Below are 23664 nucleotides of genomic sequence, written 5' to 3'. Positions count from 1 at the left end.
GCTTGCCTGTCTCCGTTTCGTTTAGCTCTTTTTCTGGAGTTGTGATCTGTCCTTTCATTTGGGCCATGTTTTTTTGTCTCCTCATTTTGGCAGCCTCCCTGTGTTTGTTTCTGTGTATTAGTTAGAGCTGCTTTGACTCTGTGTCTTGGTAGTGTAACCTAATGTAGTAGGTGTCCTGTAGGGTTCAGTGGCACAACCTCCTTTATCACCCAAGCTGGGTCCTCAAGGTGTGTCCTTCATGTGGGCTAAGTACACCCTCCTTTTGTAGTTTAGTCTTGTGTTGCTGTTGGCAGATCAATGGGAGGAATTTACCCAGGCCAGTCAGCTGCAAGGATTGCCTGAGCCACTTACCACCAACCTCCACCTACCGTGGAGGATCAGCCATGCAGGGGCAGGATGGGGGTACTCTGACGTGATCTGTAGCTCTCCACTGGGTACACTGGCCCTGGGGTTTCCCAGGTGGTTCAGGTGAAGTTCAGCTGCCACCTGTGTTTTACCTGGGACCACCCTGCCTGAGGTAGAAAGCAATCTGAGGTGGCTGTGACTTGTGCTTGGCTTAGAGACTCCCAGGCAAAGCCAAGCTGAATCTAGGCTGCTAGTGCCTTGCCTGGGGCTCGCTGAGGCTAGCTGCTACTTGTTTGATAGGGTTTAGGAAGTTGTGAAGCCTGAGCCATTCACATGGAAAAGCAGCTTGGGTGGGCCCATAAATTGGGTGGGGTGGAGTCACTGGGGATCTCAAGGCAGTGTTAGCCGGGTTGTTTGACTCTTACATGTGGCACCAGTCTGCTGGTTCTGTTGGGGAGAGGTCCCAGAAAAGGGACAGTGGCCTCTGCTTGCCTGATGCCAGACACCTCAGCCTCCCTTGCATGCCACTGGTGCCCCTCAAGCCGCTCCTCCTGTGCCAGAGCCTAGAGGAAGTGAGTCTGAGTAGGTGAGTTTGTGTGTGGGGTCTTTAAGAGGAACTGCTTGGGCTCTAGAAGTTTCTTCCACTGACTCAATTTTTGCAGCTAGAAGTTGTGGGGACTTATCTTCCTGGCACTGGAACCCTGGGCTGAGGGGCCTGGTGTGGGGCTGGGACTCTCAGCTCCCAAGATGTCCCTCCTGAATTTTTATCCACCACACTTGGATATGGGACTCGGCTGTTCCTCATCTGTCCACCTCATACCAGTCTGGATGGACGTGGTTTCTTTAATTCCATAGTTGTCACACTTCCATTCAGTTCGATTTGTGTCAGTTCTGAGTGATGGTTGTTCTCTATTTTAGTTGTAATTTTGTTGTGATTGTGTGAAGGAGTGAGCCATGTCTGCCATCTTGACCATATATCTCCAGTTCTATTTCTTTAAACGTTGTCCCTTTTCCATTCCATTTCCTCCCCTAGGACTCCACTGAAAACCCTGTTAGGTCTTCTTATTGTGACCTCTGTATTTCTTACCCTGTCTTCTAAACTCACCATTGTAATGCTTTATTCTGGATATGTTCTTCTGACCTGCCTTGTAGCTTATTAGCTCTTCAGATGTGCCGTTAAGAATGCCATTGAATTTTTAAATTTGGTTATACTATTTTCATAGTTCTATAGTTTTTGGTGGTTCTTTTTTCCAGTGACACTTTTTATGATTCCTAGTTGCTTGCTGAAGGTTGTGTTTATCTTCATAAACATGATTGTATTATGGTCTTTCTGTTATTCTAATATCTGGAGTCTCTCACTGTTATTGTCTGTTTTTGTTGATTCTAGCTCATATTGCCGCATGCCGTATAATCTTCATTTATTGAGCAAATTATTTAAAAATGTATTTTTAGAAACAATAGGAGGCCAAGGATGTTACCTTTCAAAGAAGATTTTCATTTCTTTCTGCCAGGCACCTGAGGGTGCTAGCAGACTAGGACTTAGACTTCAGAATTTTTTTGCTTTACCTTGGTGATCCTTGAAATAGAGTTTGTAACCTTACTTCCAAAGTGCTAGTGTTTCCTCCTTTGGCTGGCAAGGAATTGAGATCCCTCTTCTTCCAGCTCTATTGGTCTGCTAGATATTGCAACTTGCTTAGTTTTTCCTGCAGGTGACAGAATGTCCCAAAGCAGAACCCACCCCTTCCTCTACCAGAAATGCCACTCTGCCTCTCAGCTTTCTTTCCAGAGGCAATGAATGTTTTCAGGCAGAAGCTATTATTCATGTCTTATGCTCTTATGCTCACCTGTTTTCTCTTTCTGTTAGGATTTTATACTTTTTTTTTTTTACATTTTTTCAATTATTTATGTATCTATCCATTTATTTATTCATTCATTCATTTTAGGTAGGGTTGGTCTAATCATCTAGTTCACCATTACTGTAAATGAAAGTTCTATTAATACATAGCCATTGTAACCATTTTGGTCCTACGTAGTGACTGGGGTACATTTTCATTTTTATGTTCTCTTTACCTCCAGATTCCTTTCAAGTGCTAAGAAACCATGAACTGACTTACTGAACTTTTAATTCGTATACATATACATAATAAATGCTCAACAGACATTTGTTGATAATTGGGTAGGACAGATGCAAGGTGTGCCTTAATTAATGAAATTTATTTTCCTCCATAATATTTTTTAAGGGAAGAATATTTGATACTTGCCATGTTCTCTTAACATCAATTACTTTTCTGTCTTTTCTGCTGAGTACACACTGAGTGCTCAATAAAAAGCTATTATTATTTTTCATAAAACCTCCTCTGACTAATCTAACCCATTTTGATTTTACTCTTTTTAATTAAAATATTACCATCTCACTTATATTTTTTAAAGTATTCAGTTGTATTGTAACTCCTGTTTTTGTTTATTGTAATTTAATATTTGATGTAATATTTGGTTTTTTATTTTATTTTCCCACCTATATTATGAGATCTTAAAAGACTATATTTAAAATTTTTGGTGTCATACACAGAATCTCATACAGCATCTTCAAAAGGCTAGGTGCTCAATTAACATTTTTGGGTGATATACTTATGGCAATATTAAATGGCTATTTAAATCTCTTATGTGAAATAGGTTTATTAGTCATTCCTTATTATTATTGTGAAAAAGTAAGTTCTGGTCTTAGATACTGGAATTTACAATAATAGAGAAGGAGCAAGAAAGCATCTAGCCCCAGCTCTGTACCTCAATCTATTAAAGAGTTTGAGTAGGCAGTTTTTAAGACTTTGGCAAATTATACAATTTGTTAATATAAAGCTTTCATCACTTTGTTTTAAATCTTCACCAGAGGATATGCCCACTGATTCTTTAGAGAAAGAGGGAGAGGGAGAAAGAGAAGAAGAAGGGATGAGGGGAAGGAGAGAAGGAGAGGGAGAAACATGATTCTCCCAACAGCACATACTGTGCCCCACCCAACTGGGGATCCAACAACCACCCAACCATGCGCACAATGGCCCCCCGCCTTGCGTGGGGGAGAATGCTTCAACCAACTGAGCCACGCTGCCTGGGTACTTTTTAGATTTACTTTGGTGTATTCCTATTATACATTAGTTGATTTATGAGTTATGAAACTGTGTTAAAACTATGTTAATCATTGAATTTCACTAAGTGAGACATTGTCATCTTTGAATATAATATTATTAGTATAAAATATTCTATGGGGATCTAAGAGAGTTCAGCCATAAGCTTTGATTTAATAGAATATGAAAAATAAGCCAGTCAAAAAAAATAAACCATTGACTGGTTTATCATCAACTTAAAAGTGTGCCAAGGGCAATAAAGTAAAAATATAGATAGGGAGAATATTATGTGTGTGTGTGTTTGCGCACATGTATAGAGAATGAGATAGATAACTGAATTTTATGCCACAAATGTAGCAATTTTTAAATTAAGAGGTTTATTTTAGATTTATTTTCTAAATTTTTTTTTATTGTTCAGATACATTTGTCTCCATTTTCCTACCACTGTTTTCCCCTGCCCCACCCACCCCCACCTCCCACCTGCAATCCTTCCCCACTTTGGCTTTGTCCATGGCTTCTTTATTCATCTTCCTTGATTTGACCCTTCCCCTTCTTTTCCCTGTTACTCCGTCCCTCATCCCCTCTCCTTACTGTTGGTTTATTCTTTCACTGTTGGTTTTGTACTGTTGGTTATATATTCCTTGCTTCTTTGTTTTGTTGATTAGGTTCCACTTATGAGTGAGATCATATGGTATTTGTCTTTCACTGCCTGGCTTATTTCACTTAGCATAATGCTCTGCACTTCCATCTGTGCTGTCAGGAAGGGTAGTAGCTCTTTCTTTCTGCTGCATAGTATTTCATTGTGTAAATGTACCCAGTGAGTTTTCTGATCCACTCATTTATTCATGGGTACTTTGGTTGCATACAGCACTTGGCTATTGTAATTGTGCTGCTATGAACATTGGGGTGCATAGGTTCTTTTGAATTGGTGTTTCGGGATTCTTAGTGTATAATCCCAGCAGTGGAATTACTGGGTCAAAAGGCAGTTGCATTTTTAGCTTTTTGAGGAAATTTCAAACTGTTTACCACAGTGGCTGCATCAGTCTACATTCCCATCAACAGTGTACCTAGGGTTCCCTTTTCTCCACAACCTTGCCAGCACTTGTTTGTTGATTTGTTTATGATAGCCATTCTGACCGGTGTGATGTGGTATCTCCTTGTGGTTTTAATTTGCATTTCTCTGATGGCTAGTGATGCTGAGCATCCTTTCATATGTCTCTGGGCTCTGTGTATGTTCTCCTTGGAGAATGTCTGTTCAGGTCCTTTTCCCATTATTTAATTGGGTTGTTTGTCATCCTGGAGTGGAGTCATGTGAGTTCTTTATATATTTTGGAGACCAAACGCTTCTCCGAGGTATCATTGGCAAATATAGTTTCCCATACGGTTGGTTCCCTTTTTGTTTTGCTGATGCTTTCTTTAGCCGTGCAGAAGCTTCTTATTTTGATGAAGTCCCATTTGTTTGTTCTTTCCTTTATGTCCCTTGCTGTAGGGGACATATCAGTGAAACTATTGCTGTGTGGACTATCTGAGAGTTTCCTGCCTGTGTTCTCCTCTAGGACTTTTATGGCATCATGACTTATAGTTAAGTCTTTTATCCATCTTGAGTTTATTTTTGTGTATGGTGTAAGTTGGTGGTCGAGTTTCAGTTTTTGCATGTAGCTCTCCAGCTCTCCCAACCCCGTTTGTTGAAGAGCCTATGTTTACTCCATTTTATCCTTGTGCCCCCTTTGTTGAATATTAATTGACCATAGAGACATGGGTTTATTTCTGGGCTCTCTCCCCTGTTCCATTGATCTGTGTGTCTGTTTTTAAGTCAGTACCAGACTGTTTTGACTACAGTGGCCGTGTAATGTAGTTTGATGTCAGGTATTGTGATCCCTCCTACTTTGCTCCTTTCTCAAATTTGGTGCTGCTATTCGGGGTTGTATATGGTTCCAAATAAATTTTTGAAATGTTTGTTCTATGTGAAATGTCATTGGTATTTTAATAGGGACTGCATTGAATCTATAAATTGCCTTGGGTAGTATGGACATTTTGATGATGTTGATTCTTCCAGTCCATGAACACAGTGTATGCTTCCATTTACTAGTGTCTTCCTTAATTTCTTTCTTCAGTGTTGTGTAGTTTTCTGAGTACAAGTCTTTTACCTCCTTGGTTAAGTTTATTCCTAGGTACTTAATTTTTCTTGTTGCTATAGCAAATGGGATTTTTTTCCTGATTTCTGATTCTGATATTTTATGGTTGGTGTACAAAAATACCTTTGACTTCTGAATATTGACTTTGTATCCTGCAGTTTTTTTTCAAATTCACTTATTAGATCGAGTAGTTTTTTGGTGGAGTCTATGAGATTTTCTATGTGCACTACCAAGTCATTTGCAAACTGACAGTTTTATGTCCTTTCCAATTTGGATGCCTTTTATTTGTTTTTCATGTCTGATCACTGAGGCTAGGACTTCCAACACTATGTTGAATAGAAGTGGTGAAAGTGGGCAACTTTGTCTTGTTCCAGTTGGGACAAACGTTGCTCAGTGGGAAAGCTTCTAGTTGTTGCCTGTTGAGTAAGATGTTGGCTGTAGGTTTTTCATATATGGCTTTATTATTCCCACTTTGCTGAGTGTTTTATCATAAATGGGTGCTGTACCTTACCAAATGCTTTTTCCACATCTGTTGATATGATCATGTGATTTTTGTCTTTCCTTTTGTTTATGTGATGTATTACATTTATTGATTTGCAAATATTGAACCATCCCTTCATTCTTGGGATGAATCCCACTTGATCATGGCAGATGACCTTTTAATGTACTCCTGGATACGGTTTGCCAATATTTTGTTAAGGAGTTTAGCGCCTATGTTAATCAGTGATGTTGGCCTGTAGTGTTCTTTCTTTGTTGTGTCTTTATCTGGTTTTGGGATTAGGATGATGCTGGCCTCATGTAAAGAGTTTGGGAGTCTTCCCTCTTCTTGGGTTTTTGGAATAGTCTTAGAAGGACAAGGGTTAGCTCTTCCTTAAATGTTTAGTAAAATTCTGTGAAACTGTCTGGTCCAGGGCTTTTGTGTGCTGGGAGTTTCTTGATTACTGCTTCAATTTTCCCAGCAGTTATCGGTCTGTTCAGGCTTTCTGCTGTTTCTTCATTCAGTGTTGGAAGGTTATATTTTTCTAGAAATTTGTCCATTTCACCCAGGTTTTTAAATTTCTTGGCATATACTTGTTCATAGTAGTTTCTTAAAATCCTTTGTATTTCTGTGGTATCAGTTGTAATTTCTCCTCTTTCATTTCTGATATTATTTATTTGGGTCCTCTCCCTTTTTTTCTTGATGAGCCTGCTTAAAGGTTTGTCGATTTTATTTATCTTTTCAAAGAACCAGCTTCTGGATTTGTTGCTCCTTGAATTGTTCTTTTAGTCTCTGTCATTCACTTCTGCTCTGATCTGGATTTTTACCTTCCTTCTACTCGCTCTGGGCTCTGTTTGTTGTTGTTTCTCCAGTTGTCGAAGATGTAGGGTTAGGTTGTTTATTTGGAATATTTCTGTCTTTTTTAGGTAGGCCTGTGTTGCTATGATTGCTATGAACTTCCCTCTCAGGACTGCCTTTGCTGTGTCCCTTAGGTTTTTGACTGTTGTTTGTTCATTTTCATTTGCTTCCAGAAATTTTTTATCTCACTATTGACCCATTCATTGTTTAATAGCATGCTATTCAGTCTCTATGAGTTTGAATGTTTTTGGGTTTTTTTCTTGAGGTTGGTTTTTAGTTTCAAGCCCTTATGGTCCAAGAAAATGCTTGTTATGATTTTAGTTTTCTTGAATTAGTTGAGGTTTGTTTTATGTCCTATCATGTGGTCTATCTTTGAAAACATTCCATGTGCATTTGAAAAGAGTGTGTAATTTGCTTCTTTGGGATGAAAGGTTAATATATATATCAGTTAAGTCCATTTGATCTAATGCATCGTTCAATTCCACAATATCCTTGTATATATTATGTTTGGAAGATCTATCCATTGTTGACAGTGGAGTGTTAAAATCCCCTACTATCAGTGTGTTGCTGTCTCTATCTGATTTGAAGACCTCCAAGATTTTCCTTATATATTTGGGTGTTTCTATGTTGGTTGCATATAGGTTTACAATGTTTATGTCTTCTTGATGGGTTCTTCCTTTGAGTATTATGAAGTGTCCTTCTGTATCTCTTTTTATGGCCTTTGTATTGAAATCTATTTTGTCTGATGTAAGTATTCCTAAATTGGGTTTTTTTCCCTGTGCATTTGCTTGGAGTATATTTTTCCATTCCTTTACTTTCTGTCTGTGTAGGTCCTTTTTCCTGAGGTGCGTCTCTTGTAGGCAGCATATGTGTGGGTCATGTTTTCTTATCCATTTAGCTACCCTGTGTGTTTTGATTGGAGCATTTAATCTACTTGCATTGAAAATTATGGATAGGTACGTATCATTGCCATTTTTTCCCTTTGTACCTGTGTTCCTCCCTTTCTCACTCTTTCTCTTCATCTTCTTTTAAAGCAGTCCCTTTAGCATATCTTGCAATGCTGGTTTGGTTGAGGTGTATTCTTAGCCTTCTTTTGTCTGGGAAACTCCTTATTTCACCCACCATTTTAAATGAGAGACTTGCTGGGTAGAGCAGTCTTGGTTGCAGGCCTTTGCTTTTCATGACGTGGAGTATTTCTTGCCATTCTCTTCTGGCTCGCAGTGTTTTTGTTGAGAAGTCAGCTGCTAGCTGTATCGGGGCTCCCTTGTATGTTACTTCCTGTTTCTCCCTTTCCCCCTTTAAGATTCTCTGTCTGTCTTTGATATTTGCATTTTAATTATGATGCGTCTTGGAGTGGGCCACTTTGGGTTCCTCTTGAATGGAACCCTGTGTGCTTCCTGAGTTTGTGTGACTTTTTCTCTCCTCCAGTTAGGGAAGTTTTCCACCATTACTTTTTCAAACAGGTTCTGTATCCCTTCCTCTTCTTCTGGTTTCCCTGTTATACAGATATTTTTCTGTTTCAGCTTGTCGTGCATTTCCCTCAGCGTCTCTTCATTCTTTTTGAGTCTTTTTTCATTATCTTGCTCTTTCTGGGAGCTTTCTTCTACCTTGTCCTCCTGCTCGTTCATTCAGTCCTTGGCTTCATTGAACCTGCTATTGATTCCTTCTGCTGTGTTCTTCAATTCAGAAATTGTATTCTTCATTTCCTCTTGCCTCTTATTGATAGTTCTGTGTCCTTCTTCAGGCTGATATAGTTTGCAGTAAGTTCCTTGTAGTTTTCCTGTTTTTTTTGGTATTCTCTCTGAGCTTACTGAGCTCGTTCAGCTTCCTTATAACCATTGTTTTGAACTCCATATCTGTTAATTTACTTGCCTCTATTTCATTTAGTTCTTTCTGGGGATTCCTTCTTTCCTTTCTCTTGGGGAGTGTTTCTTTGTCTTCCTATTATTTGTAAGACTCTTCTTTTATGCTTTTGCTTCTTAAATGGAACTCCCTTGACATCCTGACTTTGCAGTGTGAACTTCTGTGGTAGGAGACCTGTGAGGTTCAGTGGTGCAGTCTCCTTGATCCTCTGAACTTGCTGCTCTTTGGATGCCTTTTATGCCATCTGTGTTGGCTCTTTGGAAGGAATTGGGTTTTGATTGTTGTTTGGTTGTTCTTTTTGGGTCTCCTTCTTCCCCAGCTGGTTGGTTGCGGGTCACTCTGCCCACCATGTCTTGAGTGTTTTTGCGCAGGTGCTGCCGGAACAAAACCACAAAGCACAGGAAACAAACCCACATCCACAAAAATAACTCGTCCCCTGTAATCCCACTATCAACAGCAATGAACCAGTATTAATAAGGTTGTAAAGAGATTAAGGTTGTTATAAGAAAGGAGAGGAATAAACTATTAGTATAAAATCTAATGAGTTAATATGCATAACCTTGAGGGACTTGAAACAAATTTTTAAAAAGCTATGGAATAAAGAAAACATCGCAAATTATGAAGAAGACCACAGTGGATTTCACCTAAGTAGCCTGTAGTATTTACCGCTGTTTTTTCTTTCTGGATCTGCCTCTGATGATGACAGATGTTGACCCTGTCTGACTTTAGGCAGTCTCTTCAAGACTTCCAGGAATTTACTGTCTGTTGCTGTCTGGTTCAGTTGTTAGTCTAGTCACTCTGCACTCAGCAGGCAGGGTTAGGCACCTCAGGGTAGGGTAGAGTCCCTCCTGGAGGTGGGGTTATTGGGTCTTCTCATGCTGCTGCCACTCAGGGGAGTGGTCTGCCCGAGCAGGATGGCTGCTGCCTCATAACGGGTGAGTCATCACCAGAATCCCACTGGCTAGTCCCTCTGTTCTCTCCCCAAAGCCTCCGTCTGCAGTCTCTCCTCAAGTGTCTGCAGCCCACTGTTCTCCCACCTTTGCCTGAAACCACACTTAGTGGTTGCAAATGAAAATTTATGTGTTGGCCCTTTGAATGGCTCTTTGCGTCTCCAGCTGCCTGTCTCTGGAAGAGAGCGACCATGCCCCTTTTCACAGCTGGCTGATATCTGTGCATCCTTTGGTCTCTGGTGCTGTAGGCTAGGGATCCCCACTAATGGTTTAGACCCTATGCTTCTTATGGGGATCCAACTGGCTGTTTAAATATCCCTGTGGTGCTGCCGCCCATGGACACCCAGCCAGCTTTCTTGAGTCTCTACTGCTTTCCTTACAGGTCAGATTGTGCTAAAGCTGATTCTTCTGTCTGTCGGGGGTTATAAGGTTTGTTTCTCTGCATTGTTTATTTGTTTGTTTCGGGAGTTTCTCTACAATTTAGTTGTAATTCCAGATTGGTCCTGGGAGGAAGTCAGTGTGACTTCTATTTACTCCTCCACCATCTTGCCCCTTCTTCACGCTACCATTTTTTCTAAAGTAACAGTTTTTATTTTAAACTTAAACAGTATTTCCTTGTTTTCTTAAAATAGTTCATCTGTTTTGGAGTTGGCTATCTTTTCTGTCAGTATACCTGCTATCTTACAAAGTCAGTTTGATTCACTCTAGTTTTGAGAAATCAATCAAGGCTGTGAGAATATTGTGTGAGTTAAGAATCAATATATGATGAATGGTACCTTGAGGATATGTCCTACGAAATGCAAGTCATAAACTTGAATGAGTTTGGATCCTATTTGTGTATTTTTGTTTCTTGACTATATTTTGGATGACATTCTTAATAATTGCAATGCTATTAGGTTTGTAAAATGCATTAAATAATGCATTTTTACTTTAAATAGATATTATGATAGACAAAGTAATAAAAATAGTGTAGTAGTCATGTACCAACTCCTTAATTGAATAAAGTAATTATCAGTAAATGAAATAAAACACTAAAATGTTACTAATACTGTTGAATATTTGAGTGCTTATGATGTGCCAAGTACTGTTCTAGGCTTTGTAGATAGAGCAGGGATCAAAACAAAGAACAGTTTCTGCCCTCATGGAGTTTATATTTTATTAAGGAATTTACCATTGCCTAATAATTATCATTATTCTTGTTTTTAGTATGTCCCCCATTCTTTTAAGAATGCTGATTTGAACCTTATGTGGTCATGAATATTAGGCAGAATAGTTATTAGAATTGAATGCAAGTAGAGAATTAGTAGACACTAATGACAGCATAAATGGTGTTCTATGAGTGTATTTGGCTTGGTGGGGTTCATTTTGTATGCTAAGACATTCAATCTCTAATATTGGATTTCATTGCCTAGTCGACATTATCCTATTGTTTGGACCTTTAGATTCATTAGATCCACAAGAGAAAGGGGTTCTGGGTCTCCTTGAATAATGAATGTTCTTGTGTGTCTATGTAATACATAATTGAAGAAAATAATGGCTTATCTTTTAAGGCATTTGAAAGGAAATTGACTTTTTAGTTTAAATTCTAAACTGCAGCTTTCAAGCAAAAGTGGCACTTTGGGTCTAGTAAATTATAGATTTACCTTTTCTCATGATGGGCTTGATAACTTTTAAAAAGTTGTGGTATATGGTAAAGAAAACTCAAAGTGGCATCTTAGGATTATAGATGAACTTCTTAAAGTCAGAAGAACTTTCAAGTAAAAGTGATATCTTAGATCTAGTAATTTATAAATTCTTGTCATGGACTAAAACTTAAAAAGAAGAAAATCTTTGGTGTACTATAAAGGAAACCAGAATGAGAGCACTATGAAAGACACCAGGATAAATGCAAATGAATAAATGTCAAAGTTAACATTAGAATATATAATGCCCTCTGAACTTTATTTTTATTTGGTATTGTTTTAGGTATCGTCAGATCCTGGAAAAAGCCATTCAGTTATCTGGGGCAGAACAGCTAGAAGCTTTGAAAGCTTTTGTGGAAGCAAGTAAGTGGAGTGGTTGCTTTGTATTACTGAATAGGACTATAAAGCTTGCCTAAGCGTTGTATATCAAATTATCAATATAAATGCATGAGATTAAATTAAATATGCAGGGTGAAGCAAAAGTAGCTTTATAGTTGTGAGTATGCATTTACTTTTTATACTATTTATGATTGTATTATTTTCCATATGAACAACTGTAAACCTACTTTTGCTCCATAGTCTATATTGAAATTGCTGGGTTTATTTTAGAATTTAAACTATTTATAACTTGATTTTTTTTTTTTCATGAACTGTCTTCAGAGTTACATTCCCAATTAAGATTTTGTGTAGTTGCCATTAGTAGTAACTGATGAGGGATAGTATAGAATAATGACAAAGATAGCCTGGATTCAAATCTTAGTTTGTTATCTTATTAGCTGTGTCATGTTGGGTAAATTATTGAATCTTTTTGTGCCTATTTTTCTTGTCTATAAAGTGAGGATATGATACATACCCTGTAGAATTGTTGGGGGGTTAAATGAGTTATTATACATTATAAAGTGCTTAGAATTAGTACCTGGCATATAATAAGTGCTATTTAAGTGTGAACTGTTATTATTGCTAAGATCATTCCTTTTGAATAGGAACTAGAAATATCCATTCTTTAAGACACTCTCCCCTAGTCCCTGACTTCAGTTATCTAGAAAATTACTCAAAATCCAGGCTGGAATCGATACTGAATTAACAACATGAAAGATAGAAGGAAAAAAAAAAGAATGAAAAAAACAGTATCAACGATGCTTGATAGTATTTTACAGTTTATAGTGTGCTTTTCACACACATTATCCATCCCTCATGTTGTTTTTAATGTCTCTGTGGCTACATAGTGTAGATATAGATATCCCTGTGTAATATATTGTAAAATGAGACAAAATTTTCCCAAGGACATTCAGTTAGTCATTGGCAGAGCCCAGACTAGAAACTAACTTTTCTGACTAGTAGTCCTTATTTACAACACTTATATTTCCCTGAGAAGTGCTAGTTTGTGTAGTAATTTCTGACAGTTACTCGTTTAATGGCACTTAAAATGAAACTGTTTTCTCAGTCACAACCAGTATTTAATAAATAATTCCAATTAATGTATTATAAACTGATTAATTATAAGTCCTGTAAGTTACTGGCTCAAAAAATTGGGGCCTGAAATGTAAGAAGAACTGACAGTGATTTCAGAAAAAACTGTGAAATCTGGCTTTATTGAGAATATTGGACCAAAGTAGCAAAAGAGTAGTGCTTTTTGTGAACTTTGACCTTTATGTAAACTTTGACTCCAAAGAACCACCAACAAAAACACTCTTCTGTTAAAATCATTTATATCAACTGAACAGTTTTGGGACCATCATTTACTTTCACAGTAACTGCTAATTTAAGATAGTTTAAGTATGGTTCACAAGCATAATGCATTTTTTAAAATGTAGTAACAGTATTAATAATAACTAACAGTTGTTGAGTGCTATGTGCCAGGTATTGTTCAAAGTGCTTTATGTGCACTGTATTTAAACTTCACAACAACCTTGGCTACATTTTACAGACAAGAAAACAACACAGAGAATTTTCTTGTCTAAGGGTATGCAATTGGAAGTGGTGGAAGCAGAGTGGCCCCAGAACTTTCTTTCTTAATCATGTACAATAATAACCCCATAAATGTTTATAAATAATGTCATAAAATATGTCAGTACGTCTAGTGCTGACCTAAGTTATTTTTTGTTGCTTTTATTGGAGAGTGTAAGTGGTAGTAACTGTTACTGCTTGCTTTATTTAAATTTAATGAAATTATTTCGCTGCTTTCTTCTCTAACTCCTTTCTGTAGCTAGATGGGATATAAGGACATAAATAAAAATGTGAATGTTTCTGTGCCTTTACTTTGTATAAAAATAAAGACGAGAAAGGAATGATATAAATTTTCAATTGTTTAAACTTTTTTTCCAACTGTTTCTATTTTTTAGAAAAGTTATGGTAGTTTTGCTATTTTGGTGTCATTCATTATGTAATCAAATAATTTAGCATAAGGAAAACTTATTCTGTAATATGAGATGATAGGTGTGTGAAAATCCAGAAATAATGCATTATGGGTTGTACTAATCTATACTGTTTTCAGTATTAATTTTAGGTAAAGATTGATTGCTTAATAAAAAATTTATAAACTATTTATGTTTTTTTATCTCTCTCTTTTTTTTTTTTTTTGACAAGTGGTAAATGAGAATGTCAGCCTCGTGATCTCTCGACAGTTGCTGACTGACTTCTGCACACATCTTCCCAGCTTGCCTGATAGCACAGCCAAAGAAATCTATCATTTCACCTTGGAAAAGATCCAGCCTAGAGTCATTTCATTTGAGGAACAGGTAAAAATCTAGAGCAGAGATTTTTGAACTTGAGATGCAGCAATTATTTTGAGAGAGATTAAATTTTTGAAGTAGATAATCATTTAATTTCATTTTGTCAAAACTGTGTTAAATAGCATTTTATAAATACATAATAAAATAAATATTAGGATGTAACTCCAGCTGACATTTGCTCATTAGTTACAATTTGATTGCATATGTCAAACATTACTCTTTAGACAGCTTTAAACAAAACAAATTGTTAATAATGCTGAAAATGTAGGAAAACTCAAGCATTATCTATGCAGTAACATAAAAGCAAAACTTAATGTTTAAACTAAGATATTGCCATAATCCACATTGTAACAGTGTGTTATTTCAGTTTACTCTTTTGCTATTCTGTGAATACAAAACTCACAGAAAAATTTGGGTGGTCTAGATAAATTTTTACTTATACTTGCCAGCTTGATATGTTAAATGAGAGCATTGTTGCAATAAACTTACTTATTTTATACAATTAGTTAACTAATGTCAGTTGATATGACATGTATACCTACTATTTCAGGTTGCTTCCATCAGACAGCATCTTGCATCCATATATGAGAAAGAAGAAGATTGGAGAAATGCAGCCCAAGTGTTGGTGGGAATTCCTTTGGAAACAGGACAAAAGTATAGTAAATAGTGGATATTGAATGGATATGTATATCTCTATATATAGGTATAAATACATATGTATATATGTGTATACATCTATATAGGTATAGATATACATTTATAACTGTATACTCATACACATATATAGATGTATATACACATACAACACATATAAAGGATAGGTATAATGGTCTGCTTTTGTTTTTTCTTACATTCTAGTGTTGGAAACATGATAAACAATTTAACAAATAAATTTTGCAATATGTAAGAAAGTGATAAGGGCTATGGAAAAAGAAAAGTAAGGGGCAAAGTAGTGGGCAGGTTGTATCCTTAAATAGGGTGATTGGAGTGGTAGGGTGATCCTGACATCACCTTCTCAGACTTGAAGGAGGTAAGGGAGTGGCTACAAGCTTTCTGAGGGAACACTATTTTTAGATCCCCGTAGAGAGGATGGTTAGTACAAAGGCTCTAAAATGGGAGCATGCTTGGAGTGTTTTAAGAAGAACAAGACCATTATGGGTGGAATGGAGTGAACAAAAGAAAGAGTGATGGAGGATGAGATCAGAGTACTAGGGACCAGATTATGTGGGGTCTTGTGAGCCAGTGTAGGCCCTTTGGATTTTCTTTAAGTGAAATGAGGTGGAGCCATTGGAACATTATTATTATTATTTTTTTTTTCTTTTCCTTACAGAAGACTGACATGATCTGACTTATATTTTTAAGACTCATTCTGACTACTGAGTTGAGAATAAACTGTAGGCATGCAATGATAGAAATAGGGCCATTTAGTTAGGAGGCCTTATGTGCTACTGCAGATGAAATGGAGATTGTGAGAAATTTTGGATTCTGGATATGTTTTGAAGGTAGAGCTAAGGATTTTCTGATGGCTGGATATGGAATGTAAGAAAAAGAACAAAGATAAGTCCTGATTTTTGGTCTGAACAACTGGAAAAATGGCGTTGCCATCTACTGATTGGTTTTGAGGGAAGGTCAACAGTTTTGTTTCAGACATGTGATAACCCAGTGGAAATATATGGTAGGGAGTTGAATGTATTAGCCTGGAGTTTAGGAGAGAAGTCTGGACTAGAGATACACAGTTGGGAGTTATTGATACATGGGTGGAATTTAAAGCCATTGGATTGGATGAGATCTCTAAGGTAGGGAACATAGAGAAGAGGACTGAGTATCCCATTTACCAAGACTTTTGCTGGTAAATAGGATTCATTTTTCTTTGAGGATTAATCTTGAGTTATGTGATTTTTGGATTATGTAGGATCTTCAGTTATTCATTTTCTGCATAAAATATGACCACTGTGATAAAGAAGAAATAAAAACCACTTGTAATCTCACCACCCAGAGATAATTGCTATTATTATCTTGATATATGTGTGAAGAAATACATTTTAATGGTATTTTATCCAGCTTTTCACTTAGCAAAAATACATGATGACTATTATCACATAGTAATATTATAATAACTATATAGTATTCTACCATCTTTACATACCACAACTCAATTGATTACCATAAATATATTGGTGGTTTCCATTTTTTCTGATTACAGATATTTATGGATAATTTTACAAATGAATATCTTTGTGCATGCATATATGTGCACATCCATGATTATTTTCTTGGGATTTATTTTCTAGAGGTAAAATACAGAGTAGGGCAAAAGAAAGTTTAAAGTTGTTCTTATAGAAAATAATACAATAATTAAATAATAATACAAGAATAAACTCCGTTTCACATACAATTGTGAACCTACTTTTGTCCCACCCCTTATTGTGGGTAAAGAGTACCCACTGTAGAGGAGTACAATTTAAAGGAGTCAAGGAGTGGCTGGAGAACATATTGCCATTTTTTTTCCCAGGATGGCTGTACTTATTTATCGTCTTACCAGTAGTATATATGTATTTATCCCTGAACCGGACAATTTTTCCTCTAAGATCATTGATTTGTGAGATTACCTGAAAATTAGAAGATAAAATGTTATATGAATGATGATAAAAATAATAAAAATTCTAGAAAATTTATTTTGGAAATATTTCTTAGCTTTTGTATATAATGCAGTAAAAAATTTTTGATTTCATTATATTAACACAATATTTATAAGGAAAAGAGAACTATTTTTACCACCCTTAATCATTTTTTTGATAAAATAGTCATTCTTTCTTTTTCTGTTATATCCTAGACAGTACAATGTAGATTATAAACTGGAGACATACCTGAAGATTGCTAGGCTATATCTAGAGGATGATGATCCAGTCCAGGCAGAGGCTTACATAAATCGAGCATCATTGCTTCAGAATGAATCAACCAATGAACAGTTACAGATACATTATAAGGTAAACAGATAAGCTGATTTGGAATTAATTTTGTATTGGAGAATCCTGCTATACTAAGATGCTCCAGAACATCATAAATGCTATTATATATTAGAAATTCTCTTATTTTTTGCTTTTGCTTTTTAATTCCCCCCCAACTAATTGAAACCTTTTGTCTTCTATAGGTATGCTATGCACGTGTTCTCGATTATAGAAGAAAATTCATTGAAGCTGCACAAAGATACAATGAGCTTTCTTACAAGACAATAGTGCACGAAAGTGAAAGACTAGAGGCCTTAAAACATGCTTTGCACTGTACCATCTTAGCGTCAGCAGGTAAACATGCCATTTACACTTTAATGAACAGTCAATTTGCTTAATATTTTAGGTTTATTACTCTTAGAGGATTTAGCAAGGGGATGACTTAATGCAGTTATGGTATATTTAATTGAAACATTTAAATAGAAATAGCAATAAAATGGATTACCAACTGAAAAAATGTTTTAATTATGATTGTGTCAGTCTGCTACCCACAAGTATTAGGAATTATTAAGAGATAATATGACATATAGCTCTCCTAAAATATCACTGAAAAAAATGAATATCAAATTAAGAGAATTACACAGAGGGAGATGAAAATTAAAATCTAGAGATTGCTGATATGACAATATGTTGCTTTGGGGATTTTAAAAAATTTATTGATTTTAGAGAGAGACAGGGAAGAAGAAAGAGAGAGAGGGGGAGACACTGATTTTTTTGTTCCACTTATTTATGTGTTTATTGTTTCTTGTGTGTTCCCTGACTGGGGAATCAACCCTGCCGTTTTGGTGTAGTGGGACATTGCTCTAACCAACTGCGCTGCCCAGCCAGCGCCGAGATTTTTTTTTAATCTTCAAGCCTCAGTTTTAGACTTCGCATTTATCCTCTTTTTCAATAAGTATCAATAATAAACTATTCTTCATCCTTTTTTCTAAATTACAGCATATAAGTCACTCAACTTACAAAGTAGAAAGGGCATTGAGAATAATGCTGATAATTCTAAGCCATGGCTTTTCTAAATCATTTTAGAATGTTTATTCTTGAATTATGTTTAGTTGAGAACCTAATGACATGGTCAGACTACACGTTTTGTCCTTTGTGAAGAGGTAATCTTATTTTATTTTTGTTACTGAAAAGGCAATATATAGAATAGTACTACATCCTGTTCTAAGTTACTGGTTTCTTGTATTCTACATAAAAGTGATACATACTTTTGCAGCTTGCTTGTTCATGTACTTATATATCATAGTGGTGTTTCTACGTTAATATATATAGTGCATTCTTTTTGATTTTCCATTGTTTGGCTATTTGTAATTTAGTCAGTTACAAACAATGCTATAGTGATTATGCACATATATGAGTAAACATATAGGTTAATCCTTGAGTCCAAGGGTAGGTACATTTAAAATTTGATAGAAATTATATGTTGCCCTTTAATTTATACTCCAAACAACAATGTCCATGTGTACCTGATTCCTCACACATATATTACCAAATATATTTATCCTTGCTAATCTAGTAGATGAAAGATTGTATTTTATCCTTGTTTTTATTTGCATTTCATTTATCCTGAATGCTCTTGAGCATTATTTCATGTTAAGAAAATATTGTTGATAAGCCTGTATTTTCTTTTTTCGTGAATTAAATGTTTATGTCCATTAGTAATTTTTTAAAGTTTTTATCAATTTTTTGGTGACTTATAAAATATCTTCATTTAGCCCTGACCAGCTTGGCTCAGTGAGTTGGGCATCATCCTACAAATACAAAGCAAAAGGGTACTGGTTCAATTCCCTGTCAGGGCACATGCCTGGGTTGTGGGCAAGTCCCTGGTTGGGCGTGTGTGAGAGGCAACCGATCAAAGTTCTCCCTCTCTTTCTCCCTCCCTTCCCCTGTCTCTGAAAATAAATAAATAAAATCTAAAACACAAAAAGGCTCTTCATTTATATAAGATATTTAACAAATTTTCTTCCCAATTTCTTGTCCCCTTTTTTGGCTTTGTATATGAAATTTTTGTCTTGCAGAAACTTTAAATTTTTATATAAAGTATATTAATATTTTTTAAATGGTCTCTGGCTTTTGTTGACTTGCTTGGAAAAATCTTTCCTTTTTCTGAAATTGACATATTTTATATTTCTACCTATTTTCTTTCAGTACTGTAGGTTCTCAAATCCTCTGGTGTCAGGACCCTTTTTACACTAGAGTACTTTTGTTTATGTAGATGATATCTGTTAATTACTGTATTAGAAATTGAAATGAGAAATTTAAAATATTTTATTAATTTATTAAAAGTAGCAATAATAGATCTATTATATATTAACATAAATGACGTATTTTTATAAATAACTATATTTTCCAGAGCAAAAAATGTTAGGAGAATGGAATTGTTTTACATTTTAAGAAATCTTTTCAACGTCTAGTTTAAAAGACAAAACTGAATTCTTAAAGCTACTTCTGTGCTCAGCCTATTTTTTATATGTTGTTTTAGTAGAAGTAAATAAAGAAAATCCAGCCTCACACAGACATGTAGTTGGAAAAAATAGGCATGTTTAATTGCTTTTTCAGATAATCATGGAAATTATTCTTGATACTATACTGAACTTGACACATTGTTTCTTACAGATTAGTTGTAACATGGCATCTGAAACCATGTCACTGAGCTTTTTCTACTGTTAGGATGAAGTCTTGGTCTGTCTTGCATTTTTTTTTTTTTAAGATTTTATTTATTTATTTTGGGGCGGGGGGGAAGGGAGGGAGAAAGAGAAGGAGAGAAACATTGATATGAGAGAGAAACATCAATCGTTTGCCTCTCGCAGGCACCCCGACTTGTACTGAGCCCAGAACCTAGGCATGTGCCCTGATAGGGAATCGAACCAGCAACCTTTTGCTTTGCAGGAGGATGCTCGACTGAGCCATACTAGTCAGGATCTGTCTTGCACTTTGAATGTATATTTTACAATGTAAGATTTTGTACCATCATATATTGGTTATTTGGAAATTGTGGTTCCCTGAGTTATTCAGAGTTTCCAAATATTGATATACTCTCTTATACAATATTAAAAAAATTTAAATATATTACCACTGATCTCATCAGAAAAACTTTTAATTATTGGAAAGCTGTCAAGCTCATGGTGGCAAATTGAAGTTTTCAAAAACTCCTATTTTGTTGAAAACTTTGATTTTATCAGGGATAACAGATATTGTTGATTAATAGAGACAGGCTCACTTTGCTCATTTTTAAGACTATGTCTTCCAAATACCCACATATGAAAAACTGTAACTCGTCAGTCACTGTTTTATGACTGTGTTCCATGAAAAAAGAGACCAGCTCAGCTTGCAGTGTTTCCTGGGGACAACCATTGTACTTCCTTTTACAGCAGAACTGCTTTAGGTGTGTTTTCAATTTCGTCACACAAGTATTAAAAAGACATATTTTCAACTATTAGGATTTAATAACAATAAATTTTTACTGCTGCACGGACACTTTATATATATATTTATTTTTTAGAAATATATTGACACATTTCTTTATATACTTTTATTCATTTCTTTTTTCTTTTTTTAAACCACTTCCATGCATATTTATTTGCATAGTTGCAGTCACACTATATATATAATTCAGCATGTTGCTTTTTGTCAGTTAACATTATATGTGTTCTCCCATGTCATTAAATATTTTCCAGTGCCTCTGTCTTAATGCTGTATAATAACCCAGCATGTAGATATACACAGTATCCTGAAATATTCCCCTATCTGGAAAACTTAGGTTTTCAATTTTTTTAATTATATTTTATTGATTATACTATTACAGTTGTCCTGATTTTTCCCCTTTGCCCCCCTCCACCCATCACCCCCTACTCCCTCAGGCAATCTCCTCACCCTTGTTCACATCCATGGGTCATGCATGTAAGTTCTTTGGCTACTCTGTGTCCTATACTGTACTTTAATCCCCATGGTTATTCTGTTACTACCTATTTGTACTTCTTAATCCCCTCACCTCTTCACCCACTCCCCCACACCCCCTCTCCCATTTCTGTCTTTAACCTTTGGCATTTTAATTATGATGTGTCTTGGTGTGGGCCTCTTTGCATCCATCTTGTTTGAGACTCTCTGTGCTCCTTGGACTTGAATTTCTATTTCCTTCACCAAATTAGGGAAATTTTCTTTCATTATTTTTTCAAATAGATTTCCAATTTCTTGCTCTTTCTCTTCTCCTTTTGGCACCCCTATGAAGCGAATGTTGGATGCTTGAAGTTGTCCCACTGTTTGCTTACACTGTCCTCATTGTTTTGGATTCTTTTTTCTTTTTCTTGTTCTGATTGGTTGTTTTTTGCTTCCTTATGTTCGAAATCATTGATTTGACTCTTGGTTTCATCCACTTTACTGTTGTTTCCCTGTAAATTGTTCTTTATTTCAATTAGTGTATTCTTCACTTCTTTTTTTAAATTAATTAATTATTTTTCCAAATACATTTGTCTCTGCCTTCCCCCCACCACTTTCCCCTGTCCCCCCTTCCTCCCTCAGTCCTTCTCCAGTTTGGCTTTGTCCATGGGTTCTTGCTATATGTTCCTGCAAGGACACTTTGAAGTGAAACTATATGTCTGTTTTTACTGTTGAATGTGTGGCACAATAGATTTTGGCACCCATGTCATTGCCTTGATTTGTGCTATGGTGCCAGTAGTTCTAGGGAGCCACCATTGCTTTTGCACCAGCAGTGCACATGTCAAAGCAGTGAAGAAGGCAAAGGGTGTCTTTATGTTATAATAAAAGTGTTAACCTCACTGATCCCTTGAAAGGTCTTGAGACCCCCTTTGAAAATTGCCACTAAATTTAGGGTTTCATTTTTTAACAAATGTATATTTTATTGAATATGCTATTACAGTTGTCCTTCTTTCTCCCTTTTATTCCCCTTCACCTTGTACCCCGTCAGCAGGATTCCCCTCCTCCCTTAGTTCATGTCCATGGGTCCTACATATAAATTCTTAGGCTTCTCTATTTCTTATATTATCTTTAACCTTCCCCTGTCTATTTTCTATCTACTATTTATGCTTCTTATTCCCTGTGCCTTTTCCCCCATTCATGCCCCCCTCCCCCATCTCCATTTCTGTGATTCTCTTCCTGTTCTATTTGTTTTCTTAGTTTGTTTTTGTTTAGGTTCAGTTGTTGATAGTTGTTGAGTTTATTGTCATTTTATTGTTCATAGTTTTTGATCTTTTTCTTAGATAAGTCCCTTTAACATTTCATATAATCAGGGCTGGTGATGATGAACTCCTTTAGCTTTACCTTGTCTAGGAAGCACTTTCTCTGCCATTCCATTCTAAGTAATAGCTTTGCTAGATGGAGTAATCTCGGATGTAGGTCCTTGTCTTTCATGACTTTGAGTACTTCTTGTCAGCCCCTTCTTGCCTGCAAGGTTTCTTTTGAAAAATCAGCTTATGGGAACTCCTTTGTAGGTAACTGTCTCCTTTTCTCTTGCTGCTTTTAAGATTCTCTCCTTATCTTTAATCTTGGGTAATGTAATTTTGATGTGCCTTGGTGTGTGCTTCCTTGACTCCATTTTCTTTGGGACTCTCTGAGCTTCCTGGATCTCCTAGAAGTCTATTTCCTTGGCCAGACTGAGGAAGTTCTTCATTATTTTTTCAAATAAGTTTTCAATTCCTTGCTCTTCCTCTTCTCCTTCTGGCAGCTCTATGGTTTGGATGTTGGAACATTTAAAGTTGTCCCAGAGGTTCCTAAGCTTCTCATTTTTAAAAATTCTTGTTTCTTCATTTTTTTCTGGTTGAATGTTTATTTCTTCCTTCTGCTCCAAATCATTGATTTGAGTCCCAGTTTCCTTCTCTTTACTGTTTGTTCCCTGTATATTTTTTTTATTTCATTTTGTATAGCTTCATTTTTCCTCCATTTTGTGACCATACTCAACCATTTCTGTGACCATCCTAATTGCCAGTGTTTTGAACTGTGCATCTGAAAGATTGGCTATCTCTTCGTCACTTAGTTCTATTATTGGAGATTTGATCTGTTTTTTCATTTGGGCCATATTTCTTTGTCTTGGCACACCTATTGTGTTGAAAGGGGCGGAGTCTTAGGTATTTGCTAGGGCAGCACAACCCACTTTGCTGCATTCTGGTGCTACCTGTTGGGGAGGAGTCCGAGAGGGAACATTGCTGCTTGCTTGGCTCTCTGCCAGTTTTCAGGCAGTTCCTCTGCTACCCACAAGCAAATAGGATCCATCTTGTGCTGACTCCCAGGTGGGTGGGCTTTTGTATGTTCTAGGACCCTGTGGGTCTTTCCAACAGGACTCTCCTGTGAGGCTGGGAGTTTCTCCTGCTGCTGGAGCCCTGGCTTGCGTGATCTGTCTTGCTTCCCAGCTGATTCTCTTGGTTTATCTGCATGCAAATGAGGGACCGCCTGCTGCCGTCCTGCCCACTCAGTCTTCCGGCTGCCGCCTTGCTGCCTTGCCGCCTTGCCACCTTGCCACCTTGCCACCTTGTCATGTATCC

The 23664-nt window shown here is 36.4% G+C and overlaps 1 protein-coding gene across 3 annotated transcripts in view; it reads left to right on the top strand.

Annotated features, from left to right (window-relative positions):
* The window catches only part of COPS4 (COP9 signalosome subunit 4), a 46120-nt gene that overhangs the window by 5246 nt on the left and 17210 nt on the right, over window positions 1–23664 (top strand). For all 3 annotated transcript variants that reach the window (XR_008530691.1, XM_054591804.1, XM_054591803.1), the window contains exons 2-6: window positions 11714–11793; window positions 14017–14168; window positions 14713–14816; window positions 16996–17149; window positions 17314–17464. Coding sequence is in view for 2 of the 3 variants with exons in the window: in XM_054591804.1 (XP_054447779.1) it covers window positions 11714–11793; window positions 14017–14168; window positions 14713–14816; window positions 16996–17149; window positions 17314–17464 (641 nt within the window). In the remaining variant the exon portion in view is untranslated. The remainder of the gene's footprint in view (window positions 1–11713; window positions 11794–14016; window positions 14169–14712; window positions 14817–16995; window positions 17150–17313; window positions 17465–23664) is intronic.

The sequence above is a fragment of the Pteronotus mesoamericanus genome, unplaced genomic scaffold (genome assembly GCF_021234165.1).
Source record: "Pteronotus mesoamericanus isolate MK-2021 breed Mesoamerican mustached bat unplaced genomic scaffold, CSHL_Meso_final scaffold_232, whole genome shotgun sequence".
NCBI classification, from domain to species: Eukaryota; Metazoa; Chordata; class Mammalia; order Chiroptera; family Mormoopidae; genus Pteronotus; species Pteronotus mesoamericanus.
Note: the sequence above shows the minus strand (reverse complement) of the source record. Positions and strands in the feature narration are given on the sequence as shown.